At 40.1% G+C, this 23,523-nt stretch overlaps 1 protein-coding gene across 1 annotated transcript in view; it reads left to right on the top strand.

Moving 5' to 3' along the window:
* The window catches only part of Exoc4 (exocyst complex component 4), a 716,316-nt gene that overhangs the window by 567,939 nt on the left and 124,854 nt on the right, over positions 1 to 23,523 (top strand). The window contains exon 13 of the mRNA XM_075953989.1: positions 8,129 to 8,284. Coding sequence (XP_075810104.1) covers positions 8,129 to 8,284 — 156 coding nt within the window. The remainder of the gene's footprint in view (positions 1 to 8,128; positions 8,285 to 23,523) is intronic.

Raw genomic sequence — 23,523 nt, forward strand, 5'->3', positions numbered from 1 at the left:
GAGGAAACAACCTCCCCATACAAACAAATACAACAACTAATCCCATTAACAGTGGATGAAGAGTGTGAGGATATAACTTCAGTACTTAATTAAGGTTACTTAAGGCCCTGGATTTGAATCCTACACCACTAACAACAAAACAAAACAAAAGGTAAAAACTACTAAGAAGTTCAAATAGGAATTTTTCCAAAGAAGATGTATACATGGCCAACAGGTATGCTTAGAAAAACTGGGCATCACTAGTTATTTAATAAGTGCAAATTTTAAAATAACAGAATATCTCCACACTGCTGTCACTAAGGCTGTTACCAAAATGATGAAAATTAATCACTAGTGGGGGTGTCGAGAAAACCTACCACCCTGAGAGTGTAACTTAGTGTTGACATTGCAGAAAAATTAAAAAGGGTTTCCTCCAAAAACTGCAAATAAAATTATATCTAGAGATATCACTTCTGGGTGTTTACTACCCAAATTAAAGTTAGCATGCCAAAAAGACGTCTGCAGTCCCTTGTTCACTAAAACACTGTTTACATAGCCAAAGTATGGAATCAACCCAAGTGTCCATCAACATATGAATGGATAAAGAAAATGTGGTGCATATCCACAAAGGGTTTCTGTTTAGCTTTTAAGAAAAATTGTCATTTATGACAACACAGATGAAATAGAAAAAAATTACTGTGTTGTGTACAATAAGAAAGACACAAAGACATTTCCTCGTGTCTATGGGAAGAGGGTGCAATGGTGGTACCAGATGGTTGGAGCGGGAGAAGCTGGAGTAATGGTAACTGGCACAAAGCCTTGATGAGATGGAAAAGTAAGGCATTTTCCATCCTTGTTGAGATGTGCTGTGCAGTGTGGGGAGTCTCGTAAACAATTACAACTCAGAGTCATTAAGACTAAGTTTGAAATGTCCTCAAGAAAATGATTTTTCTTATTGGTGGATGTGTTAGTTTGCTTCATGTTATAGTCAGAAATTGTAGTATCACTTTGTACTCTGTGATTGTAATGTATACAATTATAATTTGTCAATTTATAATATGAAAGAATTGGTTATGCAGTAGTTTACTGAGGGCTTGACTTAGAGAAATGAATCTGTTAGGCCGTTCTTGCGATCATGGCTTTTCCATTCTAATGGAAGGAGACAGATAATGATCAAGTGACCGAGAAAGAAAAGTGGGCTCCAGTAATAAGAATTATTTGACTGTGAAATCAAGTTTTCTAAGTAAGGAACAGGAAGCCCTCCCTGAGGCTTGATGCTTGCACTTGGCTGGGAAGGATGGGAAGGAAGGCTGTGGAGAGGGGGGAGACATTCCAGGCAGAGACAGACGCCCGTGTGACAAGATGGGCTAGGAGCAGCCAGCAGTCAGTTCCCAGGTCTTCTCTGACTGTACAGTAGAATGGTGTGAGCACTTTTCCTCCCAGTCCAGGCCCAGCTTCTGACTGTGAGCCTGATAGATATATTTAAATGTTTTTCAGGTATTTTAATATATAGCCAGGTTTAAGAGCCCTTGATAAAGGATCTTAAAACCAGAGATTTGGATTTTATCCTAAGTTTAATGAGAGGACATGGGAAGTTTAAAAGGGGGCTGCCTGATCTGTCTTTCTATAAACATCTGAAGGATGTTCAAACATAGACTGTATGTGAATATGAACATTGACAGTTGGAGCACATTTCACATTAATTTTTGCTTCACTGCCTATGCTACAGTGTAATTCTTTTCCTTAAAAAGTCAGTCAGTTATTAACAGTATCGTGCAAACTTACCTCTTTGAAGATTGTTGTTAAATTATCTCCAAGAGTTACCTTCTGCAAACACTCAAACCCTAGCCCCCCTAGAGTCCTCTTAACTGTTTCCGTGGACTGTGTGCAATGTCACCCCATACTGCTTAGGTTGTGTCTCCTGGGAAGAAGTAGGCACCCTGTATTGGTTATATTTATGTCAACTGGACGCAAGCTGGAGTTATCAGAGTACAGCCTCAATCAAGGAAATGCTCCCATTCATTCAGCTGTAAGCTGACCTGTAGGGCACTTTCTTAATTAGTGACTGATGGAGGAGGAACCAGCCCTTTGTGGGGAGGCCATCTCTAGGCTGGTGGTCTTGGGTTCAATAAGAAAGACTGAACAAATCCTGGGAAGTAAGACAAGTAAACAGCACTCCTCCATGGCCTCAGCATCAGCTCCTGCCTCCAGGTTCTTGCTCTGCTTGAGTTCCTGTCCACATGGCGTTTGATGATGGACTGTGATGTGGAACTGCAAGTGAAATAAACCCTGTCCTTCCCATCTTGCTCTGGTCATGGTGTTTCGTCACAGCAGTAGTAACTTTAACTAAGACACCCACCACCCACAGCTCTGGGACGAGCCTGAAGACCTACTGATATTTCTATCTCTTCTTAAGTACTATGGTCCAAACTTATTATGATGACAATTATTACCATTATTATCTTCCTCCTCCCTCTTCTACAGTCTCCTCCTTCTCTTCTTTCAGTTAATTGTATTTTTCTTTGCCACTTTCATGTGCATATATAGTGCACACTGATAACCCCTACCGTCTTCCATCCCTATTCACTCTCCCACCCCAAAAATTTCTTTCTCACATTCATGTCTGTCTGTTTTGTTTGGTTATCCACTGAGTTTAACCAGGCCTGTGTTACCATGGACTTGGAGCTATCCAGGGGAACCCACAGGCTCAATAGTAGATACACAACAGAGAACAGTGACTTCCACTCTCACAGAATCTATCAGTAACCAGTATTTTAGAACCATTAATTTTCTTTGGTTTTCTTCTGCAGCATGATGCTAGCTCTTCCTGCATCTCTATCTTTATCATTTGGTTGGGGGATGTTTGGCTTGATGCATGCTCAAGCCTTGCTAGTCTATAAACTGGACTAACACAGCAGCTTCATTTGAGCTAACCTTGTCCTTGGTTCATTTGTCTAACTTGGCTTCTAGCTTTGAAGCGTCTGGAAGATTCAGTCTGGGAAAGTAAGCATCACGCCCTGGCTGTCACAAAACAGTTGAATCCAGTTAGCCCCACCTGCCCCTGGTTGCTTACCTAATGAAAGCCCCAGCACCCCAGCTGTGTCTAGGGACTGTGCACACTTGCACTGCCTAATTGTTTCAGTGCAAGAAACGTGCGTCTGAGCCAGTTGACATGAGCAGATGTTTTCTGATGAAATCCACTCAGCCATGTCTGGAGGGGAGACTCTTCTCGTGGCATCCCATCACCTGTTTGAAGAGACACACCTATTTTCCTCTCCCCTGGGAAGGGCACAAGTAGTCACACAGATGGCTCTGTCCATTGCCCGTCAAACTATGAATTAATTGGTAAATTATGGTTCAACCCCATTCCCCTTACCAGAATACTTGTTGGGAATGCTGGGGTCCTTTTTTAAAGCTGTTTAGATATGTCCTGGAATTTTATAGCCCACCTGATTTGCTTCGTTACTAAATGAAAAATTAATAAAGACAGTTTTTTAAATGGAAAATTTCCTTTAGGGTAATTATTTCCTACAAGATGTCAGTATTTCAAGTTAAGTAATAGGAATTGCTTTTTTGGCTTTGTCTTTATTCCAATACGAATTAATATATTGTCTTTTGAGAGTAGTATATATTAACAATTGGATTAATTAAGATTACTGTTTCTTAATAAAATGATACCAGGTAGTAATATATTATTGAACTTTTAAAAGCAGTGTTTTTTAAGTAAATAATCTGAGTACCTTTAACACAATGACTATCTTAGATATTGTTTCTTTTGTTCCATGAAGTACTAAAATAGAAGATTGTAGCAACAACTATCCAAAACGTATAATACCCTCTTACAGGTGTGGATACATTCACTTTCCTTGGACAGGCTAGGGTTTAAGAATTGGAAAAATGAGTCTGGCTTTCTAACTCTGCAAAATAGCATTTCACCTATAATATGTCTCTAAAGGGAACTGAATACTCAGCCAAGGTTCCTTACAGGTATGGCATTGAAATTTACATTGCAAATAATTTACCCACATTACCAAATACTATTCTTTAACACTGGAAACCATTAAAAGTGACAACCTTGAAATGAGCTCTAGTACCTAAAAAGACAACTGGCGTGCAGGTGGGATCCACAGGCCAGTTTCTTTGATTGAATGAAATACTGAGAGGTAGGCGATCCATACAAAACAAGGGCTTTTGCTTTGTGTCTTTTCCAAGGAGAGAAATCCTTATATGTCATGGTCAACAAACTCACAGAGAAAGCAAGGTTTTGAAGAGGCTTTCCACATAATAGACCACCTAGAAGGAAGTGGAGTGCAGGGCAAGGCTTATCAACAATTGCTCCTTGGTTCATTTGTTTTCTGTGTGAGGACTTTGTTTCTGTTGAGTTTTTAGAGGAGACACATATATTCGTTATTCACAGCTTCTGATCCTAGTGATTTAGAGAGGCATAGAGTAAATCTGTGCTTTGGCCGAAACCACTGACTTAGTGACTGGTCTGAGCTAAGTACTGGGAAAAGAAACCCACTAAAATGGCCTCAGATGAATGAGTTACCTAGACTAGTGCAAGAAGTATTTTTATCTCCTGTTCAGTTTTTATATTTTTATACATATCATGCTAGGTACTAAGAAAACTGACAAGCAGTTAAGTACCCTCAAAACACTCAGTTTGTGATCCTAGTTTGATTGTTAAAAAAAAAAAAGCAGTGGTGAGAGGAGAGATATTGATAACCCTGGCATGAGAAATGTAAAGATTCCATCCCAGACATGCTGCCTCCCCCAGGTTCTGAATTGTTTAGTCTTAGATATGCCCTGGGCATCCTGGGGGGGGGGTTGTTTGTTTGTTTTTGTGTGTTTGTTGTTGTTACTGTTTTTTAAGAGCTTCCCTAAGTGATTCTAGTGCACAGTCAAGACCAAAACCTCTACCGTAAGGACAACAGGACACAAAAAGATACACATAGTAATAGCAAGGATAGAACCAAAGTAACCTTTAATGAGTAAAACCATGCAAACTTGATATGATAGCGTAAAGAAGAGGAGACAGTACCTCCCACTTTGGAACTATGCTTCTGGATAGGATGTCTAGCCAGCATGCCAGCCTGTGTAGGGGAGGCCTGGAGTAGTGAGCAGGGACAAAGGAGGTAGCACAGAACAGGTAGATGTTCACACACTGCTGTCTGGATCTGAAGAGGGGACTAACATTGTATTTTAATTTACAGAGATGACCCTTCTGCCATGATAAGCACAACTAATGATCTCATAACTCCAGGCAAGGTGCCAAGTTACTGAGTCATTGCCAAGTTCACATGAGAAATGATTAGGGCTTAAATGCCAATTAGTGGCAATGAATCTAGACAGGAAATGACTATTCATAAGATATTAAAGACATGGAATTAACAGGATGTGGTCACTGTTGGTGATTAAGAAGACTGTATTCTTGATTGGAATTACAGGATGGCTAGAATAGGGGATGCCAGGTGTCTAACGAGAAGAGAGAAATGAAAATTACTGAATTCCTTTTAATTCATTTGCTTTGAAACAAAGCAAACTGTCAACAAAGAATTCTCTAGTTAACCTTTCAAGTATAGGAACCAGAGTGAGAAGTGATGGAAGAATCACCAGTCTGTGCAGAAGACAAGCTTGCCCAAGTGAGGAACGCATTGACCTGAATGACTCTGCATGTAAGGAGTGGGCACAGGAAAGGAACTATCACTTTGGCTTCCTAGTAGGTTCTGGTTGCACTAATAGAACCAGGAGGGAATGATGTAAAAAAAAAATAAGCAGATGTAGAAGAGAAAAGAGGAATAAAAACATTAGAAACTTGAGAACAGTCAAAGAGCCTCACGATTTAAGACATGCCAATAGGGTAGGTCAACACGGGAATGCTGGTTTGAGAAATCTACAAGATAGATATTTTAAATGGCCACTAAATCAAATATGGATAATGTTGGCTTAAGACTAAATTTTAACTACCTGTCAAAAATGTGGAGAGAATAGATTTGGGAAGCCCTCGTCCTGTTAACATTTACAAAATTGTCAAAAATCTTTAGCTTTAAAAGTATTTCTGAATGGTAACCAAACTCAGAAAGAAACTAAGTCTCCATATTTCCTGAATGGAAAGGAATTAAAAACCACAGGAGCAAGTAAGGACTGATGCTGAGAGGACCACATTGGTATCAGACTACAGGTAGAGGCAAAAAAAAAAAAAAAAAGATGATACTTCCTGCAACACACAAAGGTGGAGATTTAATCTGTGCAGAAGTTATACGCGGGCTGGGTTCATCCCTGGGTGCAGCCAGGATGCTCCGGCCAATCATTCTATGGAAAGCTTTTAAAGAGAGAGGAGAACTTTGGAAGAGAGCGATTCTGGGTCAGGAAGAAAATCGTGTATGCATTATTTAGAAAACTAACAGAGACTAGGGAATTGTGTCATGGAGAGACGTGAAATATAGGAAGAAAGAGCAAGAATGGCCTGGGATTCCCAAGAGCCTAAGTAGAGGGATAACTAGAAACAAAGGAAGATATATATCTGAATATGCTGCTGAAGACAGAAACTCAAGTGTGTAAAGTGTGCTCTCTGTTCTCAGATATAAAGGATCTAGAGGTGGGCAATGAAGATATAGAAGACAAATGTTTTAAATGGCCACTAAGTTAAATATGGAGAGAAAGCAGATCAGAGACACATTTTCATACTACCAAAGAGTATTCAGGGCTTGCCTGCAATGGGATGTTAGAAATCTGAGGGGGTATCGTGCTGTATGATGCTGTCATAAGTTTATATCTCTGACCACAGTTTTTATCTGAAAACCTCTGCTTGAGGTGGGCTAGAAAAATCCCAGCCATCATCTATGGTTCTCCTAAGCTGTCTTACTTAAAAAGGACCAGGGCAGTATTGTTGCAATAGGAAACCAAAGGGTCAGGCTGCAACGAGTCAAGGTTTGTGAGCCTCGCCTTTTCTTGTCTGTCATAGTGAATTGTCTGTTGGGTCAAGGCACTTTTCCTACAGGTATGTATGCACCGTTGATATTTATCTAAAGATGTGTGCTGTATCTCAGCATGGTTCTTAGCACTGAAAGATATCCTTGCCTGTGATGAGAGAAGACTCCAGAGATTGGAGATTTAATCATCATTAGAAGAATGTCCAGCTCATGAACATCCCATAAGTAAATGTCACTTCTGTCAGGAAGGACCGCTGAGAAGAATTTTTAGACCCTTAAAATTTTTTTAGCAGAAATGTTGAGTAGAAAGAGAGTCTTTTTAATTAAGTTGAAATTGAACATTTAAGGTGACTTTTCAGGAACGTTCTGGCAAGGGCAGAATTAATAGTGAGCCCATGGGCCCTATTAAAGGACTAGAAGCCTGTCAACTCTAGGTCAGTAGCCAAAGCCCAGTAGAGTTAGCTATAATCAAAGGTTTTCCCTGCCTGACATTTGGGGCACAGGCTTTCTTTATGATAGTAGGTTTGCTTTGAATAGAGGGATGTTTGTCCATCATCATCCAAAAGCTACCTTCACAAAGAACTAATTGATAGCATAAACCAAAAAAGTCAGAGAACAGTCTATCATAACACTTATGTCACCTTTCAGGTGCCACTGTTTTGTCATTTAAGTAGCATTTTAAAAATATGATTGTCCTACTTTTTATTTTCTGAATATTTCTTGAAAGGTCCAACCCAAACTTTCCATACATTTGTGTTCGACATAAGATATTAACAATCATAAGATGGTCAACCAATATTATCAGCTTATGATTGATTATTCAACAGATTGGAAACTGAAACCTGGGGGTGTCATTTCCCAGCAATGTGACAGGTGATGGACTGTGTTAAGAAGAGGTGGCCATACCATCTTTTTTACAGCAAAGCAGAAGAAAACACTCACTGTATATTGATGGAGGAAGGTCATTGGTTAAATAAAAAGAAACTGCTTGGTCCTCATTGGTTAGAAGATAGGTGGGAGGAGTAAACAGAACGGAGTGCTGGGAGGAAGAGGAAGTGAGCTCAGACTCCACAGCTCTCCTCTCCGGAGCAGACACCTCAGAGAGAGACCACGCCCCAATGGGCTGGTATCTCAGCAGTGATAGGCTGGAGGAGTGGGAGGACCTCCCGTAACAGTATATGGTGCTAAAGTGTCCGTTTCTTTGTGGCCATTTTCAGGGGCATTGTCCAGTCAGAAGAGAAACTTGTCATCAGTGCATCGTGGGCGAAAGATGACGACATCAGCAGGCTCTTGAAGTCACTGCCAAACTGGACTAACATGGCTCAGCCCAAACAGTTGAGGCCCAAGAGGGAAGAAGAAGAAGACTTCATAAGGTAAATATCTACTTTCTAAGCTATGTTAGGTAGAGGGAAGAAACCCATGCATTCAGCAAATCCTTTCTCAGATGAAATGGTGCTGATTCTAAAGATCAAGCAGCAGTTGCTTGAACTTGGAAAATCTGTTTTCCTTTCTCATGCAACTGTCAATGTTGCTCAAATGTCAGCAAGGAGAAGTTGTGAACCCAGCTAAAGCATTGCCAAGTTGGGCTAGCACGCCTCAACTTATGGACAGGTACGATACAGTCCTTTGTCCATCCATTCATTCTGCAAAGCGCTACTGACTCTGTCCCTTGACAAACTGATGGTAAGATAAAGTTCAGCTCGGAGTATGTCAAACACTGCAAGCATGTTCTGTAATTCCCATGTTCATTCACACGTACTGTACTGTCCCTGCTATTTCCATTTGTTTTGACAAAAGTAAGGTCTCTCTTAACTTTATCACTCAGCATTTGTCTTTGTACAATTTATTGACTTAACCCATGGAATCTGATGAAACTGGACATTTTCCTACGTCTGCCTTGCAAGAGTAAACTGTTCTCACTTAGGTCATCATTGAGCTGTGTACAGTAGAAAAGTGATGGCAACAGTGCTTAGGTTCATCCTTCTTTTCTCCTGTCTATCTAAGTGAAACATGAGATGGTACAATAAAATAAAAACACTTTTAAAAAGCGAAGACCAAGAGCTGGGAAAGCAAGGCTTATCTGGAATCCCAGCACTCAGGAGATGAAGGCAGGAAGGTCTGGAGTCCCCTTTCACCACACAGCGATTTCCAAGCTGGCCTGGACAATGAGACTGTAACTGTAGACAACGTGGCTTGAAGGACAATGTCCCCCATATACTAGGTATTTGAATACTTGGTTCGCAGTTAGTGGCATTGTTTGGGGTTTGGGAGGTACAGCCCAGGAGCAGGCTTTAAGAGCTCATAGGCTTGTCTCACTTCCAGTTCATTCTCTCAGCTTTGTGTTTGCGGTTGAAGATGTGATCTCTAAGCTTCCTATAACTGCCCTCTGCTGCCATGCTTCTCCTGCCCTCATGAAGTCTCCCTCTGGAACCATTAATAGATTTTCTGTATCTCAGTAATAGGTTTCTCTACCTACGCAGTAAGCCAGATCAAGCTGAAATGAAAAAGTAAAAGAACAGGTTTATTTGAGCAAAGCAACTCCCGGGTAAGTTCTTCAACCCCAGAGATCAAAGCAGAAGAAGTCACACACCCAAACTAAAGTAGGGACTTATACAGCCTATAGGCAAGGGGTGATGATGTATCCACCACAAGCTAGGTTTGTGCCCAAGTATCCTCAAAAGCTGAGTGTTTTAGGCCTGGACTTGGGTTTCTGGCAACTTTGGGGAGGAGCTGCCACAGCCACCAAGAATGCAGAACTGGGTTTATGGCACCTTTTCTTTGTCAGAGATTCTCTGAGAGGACAGGGTTAAGGGAGAGAGATGGGGCTTCCCAGACTCTGCAGGAGTGAGCTAGAGGTCCCAACAAAACAACCATAACCAAAATAAACTCTTCTTCCCATGAGTTGCTTTTGGTCATGGTATTTTACCACAGCAACAGAAAGTAAGTGATACAGACAGTGTCTTTGCTGTTCATACAGTTAATTCTCCACACCTATATAGCTATTTTCACTGACAGTAGGTAAAATTTTCCTGATACTAGCTTATATATAGTTACGATTGAAAAGTTGTAGGATATTAAATTTAGCAAGCTTTCTTTTGGCTGTCAACCAGCTCCCCAATAAAGACATGGAGACTTACTAGTTATGAGTGCTTGGCCTTATCCTATGCTTGTCCTACTAGCTCTTGTAACTTAATTTAACCTGTTTCTCTTCATCTATGTTTTTACCTCTCCTTCCTCCTATATGTCCTACTCTCCTCCTCCTATCATGTCTGCCTGGTGGCCCCCTGGGTGTCTCCCTGTCTCCCTCTCTCTCTACCGGAGCCTAGAGATCTCCTACTTACTCTCTCTGCTTGCCAGTCCTGCCTATCCCTCTTCAGCCTATCTATTGACCGTTCAGCTTTTTATTAGACCAGTCAAGTGCCATAGGCAGGCAAGGTAAAACAGCAACACATCTTTTCATAGTTAAACAAATGCAGCATGAACAAATGTAACACACCTTGATAGTTAAAGTAATATTCCCCAACAGTTAAGTGGAGTGAGATGTGTATGCATGTCTGTTGGACATATGTTAGGACTTGAATTGATGGGTAATAGTGTGTGCAAGTTTTAAGGGTCCACAAATATGAACTCAGCCATTAAGAACACAAACTGTCCTTACAGAGGATCCAAGTTTTATCCCCAGCACCTACAACTGCCTGTAACTCCAGTTCCAGACGATCTGACACCTTCTTTTGGCGTCTTCAGACACCCATACTGGCACAATATCTCCCCCACCTCACACACACAGAGATGCACACATGCAACTTAAAATAAGTTTCTTAAGAAAAAATCAGAAGCAGAGTAGGCCTAAAAGTTTGCATCCTCAGAGTGGTCTGAGTTCCCGTTGGCCTATGTGTCATCAGGACTGGGTATCTTCCATCTGTTGATAGCAGCCATTCTAGTGTGAGCACTAGGTAATTTGATGTCATTTAGTATACATTTCTCTCATGACTGATGCTGGGCCATTCTCTGTATTTTTATATATGTATGTATTGGTCTTCATGATTTGCACGTGTGTGTGTGTGTGTGTGTGTGTGTGTGTGTGTGTGTGTGTGTGTGTGTGTGTGTGTTTCAGAGCTGTTGCTTAATTTTGGTTATGTTTTGAGTGAGCAGTTTTCCTAGTGATTTGTAGAAGTGCTCTGTATACCAGATTGTTATTCCTTTTTACAGAAAACCTTGTTATGGTCTCCTCCAACTTAACAGATTGTCTTTCTACTCACTCACTCAGCCTTTCACAGAAGAGACTTTCTATAGTAAATGAGTGCAGTTTATTGTTTATTGTATGGATGGAGCATTTTGTAAGAATGATTGCTTATACAAAAGTCACAGAGAAAACTTGGAAACTTTGGTGTAGTTGTTCCCCAGCATGTAAAAAAAAAAACAAAAAAAAACCCTTAATTTTTAATTTTACTCTTCTGTAACCTAAACTTTCCTCAACTGAGATTATGTTCATATGACTTTAATAGTAAAATATTCTCATATCTACCAGCACAAGAGATAATGAATGGTTCAATGAATGATTAGCACTCAAGTAGATATAACCAACTGACCTTAATACAGAAAGCAAGCCCCTAAGGTGCTTTCACAGAATTACTGTCAAATCATCATTTTACTGTATTCTCAAGTGGTCTGAGTAAGCACATTCCTACCCCTTCTTCTAACTCTGTTCGTTTAACTGTATGTATTAACCTCAGTAGTTGAATTACAAGCAATTTCTGGATGATAATTTCCTTTGTACTCGTATTTCAAATGATCGTGTGTCTTATTGTTCCTCAATTTATTTTCATATAAGAACTTCACTGTAATGTATGCTTGCAAAAGATTGTTAATCAGCTGCATTAGTTATCTTCAGTAGCTCAGTGTAAAAGGAAACAGTTCTATTCCAGAAGAGATGCTGAGGCAGGAATGCAGCTTCTCTCTGACCCTGCCTTGGATTTCAAAGAGCTAGAATTAAGGATCCAGCTTTCTTTACTCTTGTTTTGATCAATCAAACTACTTGCCATATTAAACTCAAAGGAAAAGCCAGTTGCATAAATATTTTTTCATTTTTGGTCTCAGGGAAATATGCCCATATAACTAGATCAAAATATCAAATCTTCCTAGCATCCTCCAAAGATCTACCATCAAAGCAAGCCCCATTCCAACTCTACCATCATAGTTTAGTTTTGCTTGTCCTCATGTTTTTTTCAGAAATTTGGCTATAATGTCTGGTTTATTTTGCTGATTTAAACCTGAGATATTTGTTCATGTTTTGCATGTGAATATGGTTTGAAACACATCATAAGAGAATAAAATTTTGGTCAGTGGTGGTAACACCCTTTAATTGTAGCACCCAGGAGGCAGAAGCAGGTAGATCTCTCTGAGTTCAAGACCAGCCTGGTCTACAAAGTGAGTTACAGAATAGCTAGGGCTACATGGTGAAAATGGTGTGCACAAGAGAGAGAGAAGGAGAGGGAAAATTTTCATTTTTGCTTTCTTTAGTTTTGATTGGTTCTTTCTTTTAACCTGTCGCATTCTGTACCTAGATTAGAAATTGAAACCAAGTAAGTAGGAGAGAGACCCCTCAATGATACTCCAGTGTAGCAGAGTTTACAGAGGGCCTGTCTTAGCATATTAAAGTACAAGATAGCACTGCATGAGTCAAAAAGACTGGAAAGTCACTCTTCTCCTATAATTAGTTTTTAAAGCTCAGAAGACTATTTAGCGAAGAGATGAATATAGAATCCAGTGCCCTTTGCATTGAATAAAGGCTATGCTCTCTTCATTATTAAATGAGTCCTTTTTCTATTCTTGTTTTTTAACTAAAAAAATAAAATGTATTATTTCCTAGTTTAGCTTTGAATAGAAGGAGAAAAAAAAAAACTAGGTCAAGCTAGGGCTTTAATAGGGGAGGAAAAAAGCTAATACCCTTTTGTTCCCAAGGAAGCTAAAAGCAGGCTCTCTAGCCCATTGTCTTTGCACCTGTCATCATCATACATTTATATATATTTCTTTTGTGATAAAAGCTATCCACGGATAAAAAGAGTTTGCTTTTGGGGGGATGTAATTAACAGGAGGACAGTGTTGGTGGAAGTAAAAGAAACAGGAGTTGGGTAGATCATAAGGAGACACCCAAAACCTGGCATGCTTTTCACGTATGGCTCCTGCATTTTAAAGAATAAGAATCATTTCTCTAGAGCCAGCTCTGAAAACTTTTAAGTTTGTTTAGTAGACCAGGATCTGATTATTCACGTGGTAAAGGTCAAACAAGAAGTATGAAACCTACAGATTAGTTTTGAATTATAGCAGACTGATGGCAGATGATAAAACGTAATTTTCTATTTTTTTAATTAAATAACTCTTTTCATTTATTTTACATACCAACCAGTGTCCCCTCCCTCCTTTTCTCCTTGTTCCCTCCCCTTTCCCATCTTCTCCCCACTCTATCCCCATCCACTCCTTCTTCATCTCCATTCAGAAAGGGACAGAACTCCCATGGGCCACTTCAAGTTGAGGCAAGAACGAGCTCCTCCCCTTTCCTCAAGGTGGGGCCAGGTAATCTAGCATGGAAAACAGGATACCAAAAGCCAGGGAAAGGTCCTGCTGTCACTGTTAGAAGCCTTACTAGGAGACCAAGCTACCGGATTGTCACACACATGCAGAGGGCCTAGGTAGATCCCATACAGGGTTCCTGACTGTTGGACCAACATCCTGGAGCTCCAGCAAGCTCAGGTCACCTGTCTCTGTGGGTTCACCCATCATGACCCTCCAGGCTAGTACAATCCCTCCTCCCTTTCTTCAACAAGACTCTCAGAGCTCAGCATAGTACATTCTGAGTCTCTAAATGTTAGCATTTCCATTCAACAAATGAGAAAACTAGGAGAAAGAAGCTACTTCATCTACACAGCCATCATTAAGTGATAGAACTGTGGTTTAAACAGTAGTTTAAAACTGTGGTTTAAACGGGTAGTCTGGCCTGCAAGGCACCCCATTGTAGTCAGCCAAGCTAAAATTGGATCAAGAATGTATGGTTTTGGACTCCTAATCTTGACTCATAGATTTTTTTTTGCAAATGTCACAGGCATGCATTATGATGGCACTTTGACTATATTTTTTATTATTGTATTTTCAATATACTGCATTTTGGTGGATTCTATCCATTCCATTAGCAAGTATTTAAACAGTATGTGCCCAGATGTGTCTGGGAGGACTGTGTGTTAAACACTGTACTGTGCTTTAAAATACTTTCTCTTCGTTCCCTCTGTCTATTCAAAGAAAACAGAAATGATCATTGTTGGGAAGTGAAGGGAGATACAAAAAGATAAAATGTAAAAAACAGATAAAAATTAGTTGCTTAAATTTGGGGAAGAAGATGCTGCGGTTCTGAGTAGGAGAGAAGACTAAGCAGAGCTGTGGCTCTGTATTCTTAGAACTGCGCTGTCTAGATGACAGCCTTCTCACGCCTCATCGCAGGCTCAGATGGCTGGTGTAGTCACTGTTAGGGTCTTTTGTTGTACGAATTGGAGACGAGATGATTAAATAACAGGAAAATATTGTTTCAGTGCTCAGGGGTTGGTTCTAATAATTTCTAAGTTTCTATTCATTTGGAGTTCTACCGACTATGTTTAAAGAGTCAGAGCTAAAGCAGAGCAGTTGGCCCTTGTCTTCCTCCTGTGGAATCCTCACAGCACAGTGTAGACTTGGTCAGTGTTAAGTGGATGAAACTGCCATTAGGCTGGAGAATCAAGCTCGACTTCCAGTGAGGAGCACACAGTGAAAACTGGGGGATGCCACCAGCTGGGAGAAGTAGTTTCCCTCTGGAAGCTCACAGGCCTGAGTGCCTTCTGCTAGCTAGTGCACTTTGTTTTTCTTTTCAGTTCTTTCTTATCCCTCATAACTTTCTTCATGTAGCTCAGCCTAGACAGTTGTGAAAGAAGCAGAAACCTAGCAAGGCCAGAAATATATTCAAATATAGAAATTATATGAATAAAGCAGAACAATTTTCTGAGAAGTTACACTTGAAATTGAAAAGGGTCCCAATATAATGTAAGCAACAGCTATAGAAAGGCCTCAGCAAACTGCAGCTGCTGGAAATCTCTAGATAAATCTGAAGGAGCAAAGAGGCGATACAGTGGGCAAAGCCTTCAGCTATCTCTCAAATTGTTCTGTAGAATGCAGACACTTATCTCACTATCTCTGGATGCCTAATATGACTTTTAAAATGCAATTAGAAAAGGAAAGATGAATCAGACTCATGAATACATTAAGTGCAAGGGTAGAAAATGCTTTGCTAAAAATTTTTTTCATCCCTCAATTAAACAAGATGAAGGTCATGGATAGATATGGGACACTGTCAAGCAAGTCAGGGTGAGAAGCAGACTTAAGTCTCAAAATTAAACAAAAGAGATAGGTCGTTAACCAGAAACTCAGCTACAAACATATCAGTGTTCAAGATGATTTAATTGAGTGCTTTATTCTTATATCAAAACTCCTATTAGCAATAAATAAAAAATAAAATCTCCCATATAGTAAATGAAGAATAAAATAAAATCTCCCATACAGGTTGAAAAATGAAATCTCTTATATCAGTAAATGAAAAATAAAATAAAATCTCCCACAGAGGTTGTAAAATTTTAGTCTTCCTAGACAATTATTTGAGACTTATAATTTTATTAATTCTTTTTGAAAAGTATTAATTTGTTGTTTTATATGCTGTGTATATAATTTATTTAATTTCAGGTCATGGGATTATTTAATAATTTCCATTTAGGTGTTAACACTATTTCTCTCTCTCATTTGACATCTTAATAAAAGATTTTAAATTCTGTCCTTCTGATGTAGTCCATCTTGGTCCTTGAAGTTGAGAAGGCAAGGGCTGAGCAATGAAACTACAGGTTGAATTTCCTGCTAGGTGGTAAAGAACCACTTGCCTGCTTACCTCTATTTTTCTATTCTTACTAGACTTTTCCAGACTCCCAGTCTGCCATGTTTTCAGCCCTCCTTATTGATCATCCCCAACTTTTCTTTTTGGCATAGCCTCTCGTCACCCGCTGTCCCTTCTTTTTCTCCTGTGCCTGCCCAGCTCAACTTTCTAGATTCAGCTCAGGTATCAGCTCTGCCTATCTCTTTCACAAATCCTCACCTCTCCCCACCTCCTATAAGCCTCCCATTTCCATTTTATAGGAGTAAAGGCAGGGAGGGTATCAACGATGTGAGCAGTGACAGTCAGGGCATCACACGTGTGAGCAGTGAGCGGACAGTCAGGGCAACACAGGTGTGAACAGTCAGGGCATCACAGGTGTGAACAGTCAGGGCATCACAGGTGTGAATAGACAGTCAGGGCATCACAGGTGTGAATAGACAGTCAGGGCATCATAGGTGTGAGCAGTGAGCAGTCAGGGCAACACAGGTGTGAGCAGTGAGCAGACTATCTAGTACGGTGAGTAGTGTTCTCCAAGGAAAAGTGTTTTAAACACACAAAAGCCACAACTCAAAACATAATAGGGAGGTAAGAAGATGTATTGTCTAAATAAATAAATAAAATATCTAAAATCAGTACAGTAATGTTAGCGGTTTCAACAGATGGTTTAGTGAGAAATATAATCACTGGAAGAATTTGGAGAAATAAATTTTAAACCATTGATGTGAGTTTTTCTGGGGCACAGAACTAAAGCTGGGAAAAGGTGAGACATTAGGCCAACATTCATTGTGATAGGTTATTTAGCCATGTAACTATATGTAAAGAATTTTACCTGCTTAAGTATTTTCCCATACACCCTCAATTCCTATTACTATTTTTTTGCCAGTTCACTGATTGCCCAAAAATACACTCACCCTAGTATTTTTCCCTTGAAAAAAAAATCTTCATCTTACTCTATCTTCATTTTTCTCCATATTTTATGACAGCCTCCTCTTTTCACTGTGCTATCTTCATAGCCACACACGTTCCCATTTCTCTGTCTTTTCCCACCTTCTTTGTTTTTTAGTGATTGTAGGTATGTGTTATTTCTTCATTTAAACTAGCCTATCAGAGAGGAACAGGGGTGGGGCAGCTAAAGGGGGCTCTAAGGAAAGCTAAGAAAGCTAAGTTGATAGAGTGCACAGAATAACTGAGCATAGTGGTGCACACTTGTGACCCCATCACTCAGGTGGCAGAGGCAGGAAAGTTGCCTACATAGTAAATTTGAGGCTAACAAGGGACACATAAACCTATGTCTCAAAAGAAGGAAAAGCAAACACATACATAAAAAAACGTAAAGTGTCCAATACTCAGATGAAGCCGACAGATCTGATATGCAGTATGGGGCTATGCCTGATAAAGCTCTGCTGTGCTGGGGAGTTTTACTACAAGCGTAGATCATAGGAACTCTTAGTTGGTCTCACAATTGTGAGGTAATGGGCCTGTTTAATCTCTTAAATACGTAATAAAATTTTTGACAACTTTTTTACAAACCCCCCCCTAGAAGAACTGATAAAGTGTTCATAAAAATCAGAAACTACCTGGAATAGGTTTTGAAACCATCAAGTTTCAAAATTAAATCAGGATTCCCCCCTGGTGAGAGAGGTGTGTTTCTGAGCAGTCCTTCGTGCGAGCATCACTCTCTCATTAGCTGAATGACACACATTAAACTGACTGCACAGTAGTTGTTAAAGACAGGTTTATTGAAAACTCAGATTTCTTTCTTCATTCATTTCTTATTACCCAAGTAATGCCATCCAGAGAATGGGAAGCCTAGAAATCTTCGGGGTACAGTACACAGACCCTGACAGAACAACCTGCACTGCAGTTTTACATTTGCAATTGGAAATTCGGTCATGAGGCACACTTTGTAATCCCAGCACTTGAATATAGAGGAGTTTGCCCCAGGTTTAAGGCCAGGCCAGCATTATCTGCATAACCTATTCCAGGCCAGCCAGGGTTCCATAGTGAGACCCTGTTTCAAAAAATAAAAATTGGAAATTAACTAGAAATTTAAAACATGACTCTTTAATATATTATATATATTGTTAGTAATATAGGCCAAAGAACAAAAGTTGCACTGCTGGGGAAGAAAATAGCAGCTTAAAATAAAACTAATTACAGAGAACTTTTAAAGAATTCCTTGCATAGAAATTCTGTGGGGATGAGTCAAATAGGAGTGGGGATTTTTAACATAATGCATCTCCCATAATAATGCACTTGAACTTATCACTAAGTTACCTACCTTGACCTGTGATTAAAATCTCAGCCTCTAATTGGAAAGCAGCTCTTTGAACTTGGTGGTTTGCTGCCAAACTCGCTCCATAAAAGATGCTGGTTTTTGTGTCCTCTGCATAGCGAGCCCACATGATGGTGAGGCTGCCCCTAGCACACTGGAGCCTTCACTCTAATGTCTGGAACTTTACCCCAAAGCTTAGCAACCCTGGCCTTTTTCCTTCTGGAAAAGCTCAGTTGTGTACAGTAATTTCTCTGTGCTCATCCCCAGTGAGCGCATAACACACGAGCCATCCCTTCTTCCTCTTTCTCACACACTTGCTGTGCTGTAGGTGTGCATTTTCACTTTATTATAATATTAACAGGACTGCGTCTCTTGTATGATCTTAATGAAATACATGGAAATGCAGTGAAATGCAGCTGACCTTAGCGTGCAGTTTGATGGTTCTTGACAAATTCACCCTCTCTCCCTCTCTCTTCCCCTTTCTCTCCTCTCCTTCTCCCCACCTCTCTCTCACACACACATACACATAACGTATACTCTTGTGAATATGGAATATTTATCCATTACTCCAAGAAAGATTCCTTGCCCCCTTCCTCATTAGAGGCATTCCCATTTCTGATGCATTCACCGTAAATTCGCTTTGCCTATTGTAGAATTTCATATTAGTAGACTCATACCGAGCACACTCTTCTCTATCTTTTCTTTCACTTGTCTTACTGGCTTGAGCCTTTTCCGCATCCATGGTTGTTAGAACACAGCCCAGGAATGGAGTCATGTGGGGGGAATTCCAAGTGCTTGTGAGAACACACCAAGAAAACAAGACAGGAGTCTTGTGAGCTCAGTTTCTTCCAAACATGGAGTTGTTCTTGAAGGTGTTTGTGTGTTCCTCGCGGGTGTAGTGGGTAGGAGTGAGTTTGCTTCAGGTTGCTCATTACTGCTTGATGCTGTTATTCAATTATACCTTTGTGAAAAGACATGTTTTTGCCGTGTGTGTTTGCCCTTGTGATTGTATACATCTTGAACTCCTGAGGACTTTACTCATGTGAGCTTTCTTAGCCCTCAGAGTATAAACTGTCTGAGGCTTTGCATAAAGTTGGCTATTGCATGAGGTTTTAGTCTGTCTCATTGGCTCCACCCTCTTAGGTCCTCCCACCTCTAGAGTAGTAACAGTTGTTCTCATTAGTAATTTATGTTTATGGTTGAGTTATATTCTGTTGTATGGATATAGTATTTTTCCATACTTATATTAACAGGCATTTGAGTTGTGTGCAGTCTTATTCCCTCATAGCTAAAGCTGATGCTGTCTTGCTCATTAATTCTTAAAAAATTCCTTTGGTCTTTATATGCCAGTATTCCTTTGAATAATCACATGGAAGAAGAGTGGCTGCATCATAGGATCCGTACATAGTTACCGTTACAGGAAATTTCTAGGAGCCCTCATTGCTTCCCTTTCTTGTCAGCATTTTGTCTGTTTTTTATGTGCTCTATGAGTTTACATAAAACTAGTATTTTTTCTTTAAATGTGTGATAGGATTCTATAGTGACACCTTATGTTCTTTTTCCCTTTTGAGAACCTTTAGTTACTATTTTGCTCTCTTCAATGTGCATGCATATGTGTGTATTTATAGATCCTATTATTTCTGAATCCCTGTTATAAATTAAACATTTCTTTGATCTGAGTTACTGAAGTCAAGGACCTGAGTGAGACAGGTTTGACTATTCCCATGTGTTCCTCTACCATAGGTTCTGTGGAAGTAGCCCCATTTAATTTCTAATATTAACAGTATATGTCCCCCCGCTTTTTTATTCATCAATTTATTTAGGACAGAAAAGCATAGACAGTGAGCATGTTTGGCTTTGTGAGCCATATAGTTTCATTTTCATCTGCTTTACTCTTGTCGTATGAATGCAACCATAGTACACGGCACATAGGTAATGAGAGCAGCTGTGTTCCAGTAATGCTTCATTTACTATATAGGCAATGGATGTGATTTCACTGTAGATGTTAATCACCAAGCTCCGATTTTATTAATAATTGAGGGGTTTATTATATTAATTTTTACAATGACCCTTCTTTGTTGTTTCATTAACTTTACTGATTAGATTTCACTTTTCTACCTTTTGCTTTCTGCTAACTTCAGGTTAATTTGCTCTTTGTGTAGCACTGTAAGACAACACCTAGGGGTGAGAGCTGGCCTCGCTGATCTGCTTTTCCTTTCTGATGTGAGCATTTGCAGTTGTACATTCCTCTCTAAGTTCTGCTTCAGCTGTGTCCCACAAATGGTGACGTACTGCATTTTCCTCAGCATTCAGCTCAAAGTATCTTCTCTTTCCCTGGTGGTGCTTGTGTGAGCTGCGAAGGATGGTCCTTAAATTTCAGCTGTGCAGCAATATCCCAGATACGTTTTGTTACTGGTTTTATCGTCAGATGGTATACTCCAAAAGGAATTCAGTTCTTTTAAACTTATTGTACTTGTTATAATGGCCCAGAATGCCATCCGTCTTCATCACTCCTCCAAAGTATTGTAGTAATGGATGTATATTTCTCTGTACTTTGGTGATACATACATAATTATTACTTAAAAGATGAATGTATAGATACTGCCATATATATATATATATACATATATTGCAGATGAATTTATGCCTGTATATGCACACACAGAGACATACGTATTTACTGCACTGTCATTTAAATAATGTCACCTGCTGGTAAGCCGGGATGGCTACTTCCTTGCTTTTCTTTTCTCAGGCATCACACTTCGTTGCCTCTTGTTCAACATCTGTTTAGTTATTTCTCCCATTTGTGACTGGCCCATGGCCGGGGAGCTAATTCAATCCCATTTCCTCTTTCATAGCTAAAGAAAAGTCAATATTATTTTTACTCTTTTGAGGGGGCTTCTCAAATTGTCTGAACTGTAGACAAGGATATATTGTTTTCTTCTGACATAAACCTATTAATCCTTTTTCTTCTATTTTTTAATTTCATTTTACATTCCATCCACAGTTATCCCCACCCCCTGCCTTCCTTCTGCTCCCTCCCCAGCCCACCCCCCCCTCATCCGTTCCTCCCATGGGAAGTCAGTAAATCTGGCACATTAAGTTGGAGAAAGACCAAGCCCCTCCCCCCTGCATTAAGGGTGAGCATGGTATCCCACCATAAGGAATGGCCCCAATAAACTAGCTCATGCACCAGGGATGGATCCTGGTCCTACTGCCAGCTGCCTCACAGATACTCTAAGCTTCACCACTGTCTCCCACATATGGAGGGCCTAGTGTGGTCTCATGGAGGCGCCATAGCTGTCAGTCTGGAGTTCTGAGTTTCCACAAGCTTGGTCAGCTGTCTCTGTAGATTTTTATTCTCATGATCTTGATCTTCCTTGCTCATAAATTCCCCCCTCCCTCTCTTCGATTGGATTCTGGGAGCTCAGCCTGGTGCTTGGTTGTGAATCTCTGCATTTGGTTCTGTCAGTGCTGAATGAAGGCTCTATGATGATAGTTGGGGTAGTCACCAATCTGATTTCAGGCCAAGGCCAGTTCAGACTCCCTTTCCACTGTCGTTTGGAGTCTTAGCTGGGGTATTGTTTTGGATTCTTGAGAATTTCCCTAACAGCAGGTTTCTCCCCAACCCCATAGTGCCAGTCTCTATCAAGATCTTTCATTGCTCCCCCTCCCTGTCCCTCTCCACCCTCAACCATCCATTCTCTCATGTTCTCATCTCCAACTGCTCCCTTCCCCCGTTTACCCTTGAGATGGCATCTAATTCTCCCTCCCTGGGCGATCCATGTACTCCCTCTTAGGGTCCCCATTGTTACCTCTGGAGCTGTGAATTGTAGCCTTACATCTAGTATCCACTTATGAGTGGGTACACACCATGTTTGTCTTCTGAGTCTGGGTTATCTCACCTGGGATGTTTTTTTTCTAGTTTCGTCCATTTGCCTGCAAATTTTATGATGCCATTGTTTTTTTTATAGCTAAGTAATACTCCATTGAGTAAATGTATTACGTTTTCTTTATCCATTCTTCAGTTGAGGGGCATATTTCCAGGATCACATTAATCTTTAATCACCACAAAATATCCTAAGCCTGTCTCTTCCAAGAGTTCTGGTTCCTCTTACTGAGTGTGATGTTTTGTTTAGAAACCAATCTCTGAGCATTAGCTCTGCTCATTTCTGTGAGGTGGCTTTGAATCAATGATGCAGGATAGGTCAGAGCCTGCAGGAAGGCAAATTTGCTGTACATTTCTGCTTAAAAAATAGAAACTTTAATAACAAAACAACCAAGTTTAAAGTATGAACAAAGACTCAAACATTTCTCTAAAGAACATAATACAGATGGTTGACAGGGACATCATTAGCTGTCCAGAAAGTACAAATCAAACTACTGTTCTCCCAGACCAACACTGCAATTTTAAAAGGCAGAAGATAATAGCAAGTGTTGGCGATGATACAGAGCATTGAATCCTTAAACATTCCCTCAAAAGTTAAAGGTTGCGTGTCACCGGGTCCAGCTAGTACACAGTGAAGACACAGCAATACAAAATGTGTACAAGATAGTGGTACAACTGCACATGTTGGCACAGCCTGTAATCCCAGCTAATCTAGAAGCTGATGGAGGAGTATACAAGCTAGTTCAGACCCTGGGAAACCTAGTAAGACCTTAGATCAGAACTGAGAGTAAAACAGCGCTGCAGAATGAGTACTTACCTAACCATGCAAACGCCTGAGTGGATCTGCAGTGCTGGGGAGGGAAGAAAAGTTGTGACACCCATCTCTCCAGTCTCAGCACCCAGGAAGCAAATGCAGAAGAATCATGAGTTCCAGGCCAGCCTAAGCTATATAGCAAGATCATGTCTCAGAAAAAAATAAACATAAAAAATTGTGCACACTAATGTTTTTAGCCGCATCATATTAATTACTCAAAGTTGAAAACCACCCACATACACCCACATGCTGAGTAGATGAATGTGGTCTATAAGATGATATATTCTTATTTGCTAATATAAAAATATTAAAGTACTGCTACATCCTTAAATATGGGTGAACCCTGAAAATATCCAAAGTAAAAGAAAACAGTGACCCTGGATGTGAGTAGAAATTCTACATGCATCTCCAAAATGAGGAAATCCATAGAAATAGAAAGTAAAATCTTAGTTAGTTAAAGATTGGGGGGGGGTAAGTGTGGAATTTAAAGTATATAGGCCATCATAAATCACTAAGTCTGGTGCTCTGTGTCCAGTAAACAAGCTGATTTAATGACAGAAGGGGACAAGCCGGCATCCCCATCCACCCATGCCTTCATTGCAGCCATGGTCAGTTTCTGGCTATTACCCCTGAATGAGCAAATCCCAGTTTATGTTTTTAACTGTAAAAATATAATAAAATGAATAGTGTTCT

The sequence above is a fragment of the Microtus pennsylvanicus genome, chromosome 19, assembly GCF_037038515.1.
Source record: "Microtus pennsylvanicus isolate mMicPen1 chromosome 19, mMicPen1.hap1, whole genome shotgun sequence".
Taxonomy (NCBI): Eukaryota; Metazoa; Chordata; class Mammalia; order Rodentia; family Cricetidae; genus Microtus; species Microtus pennsylvanicus.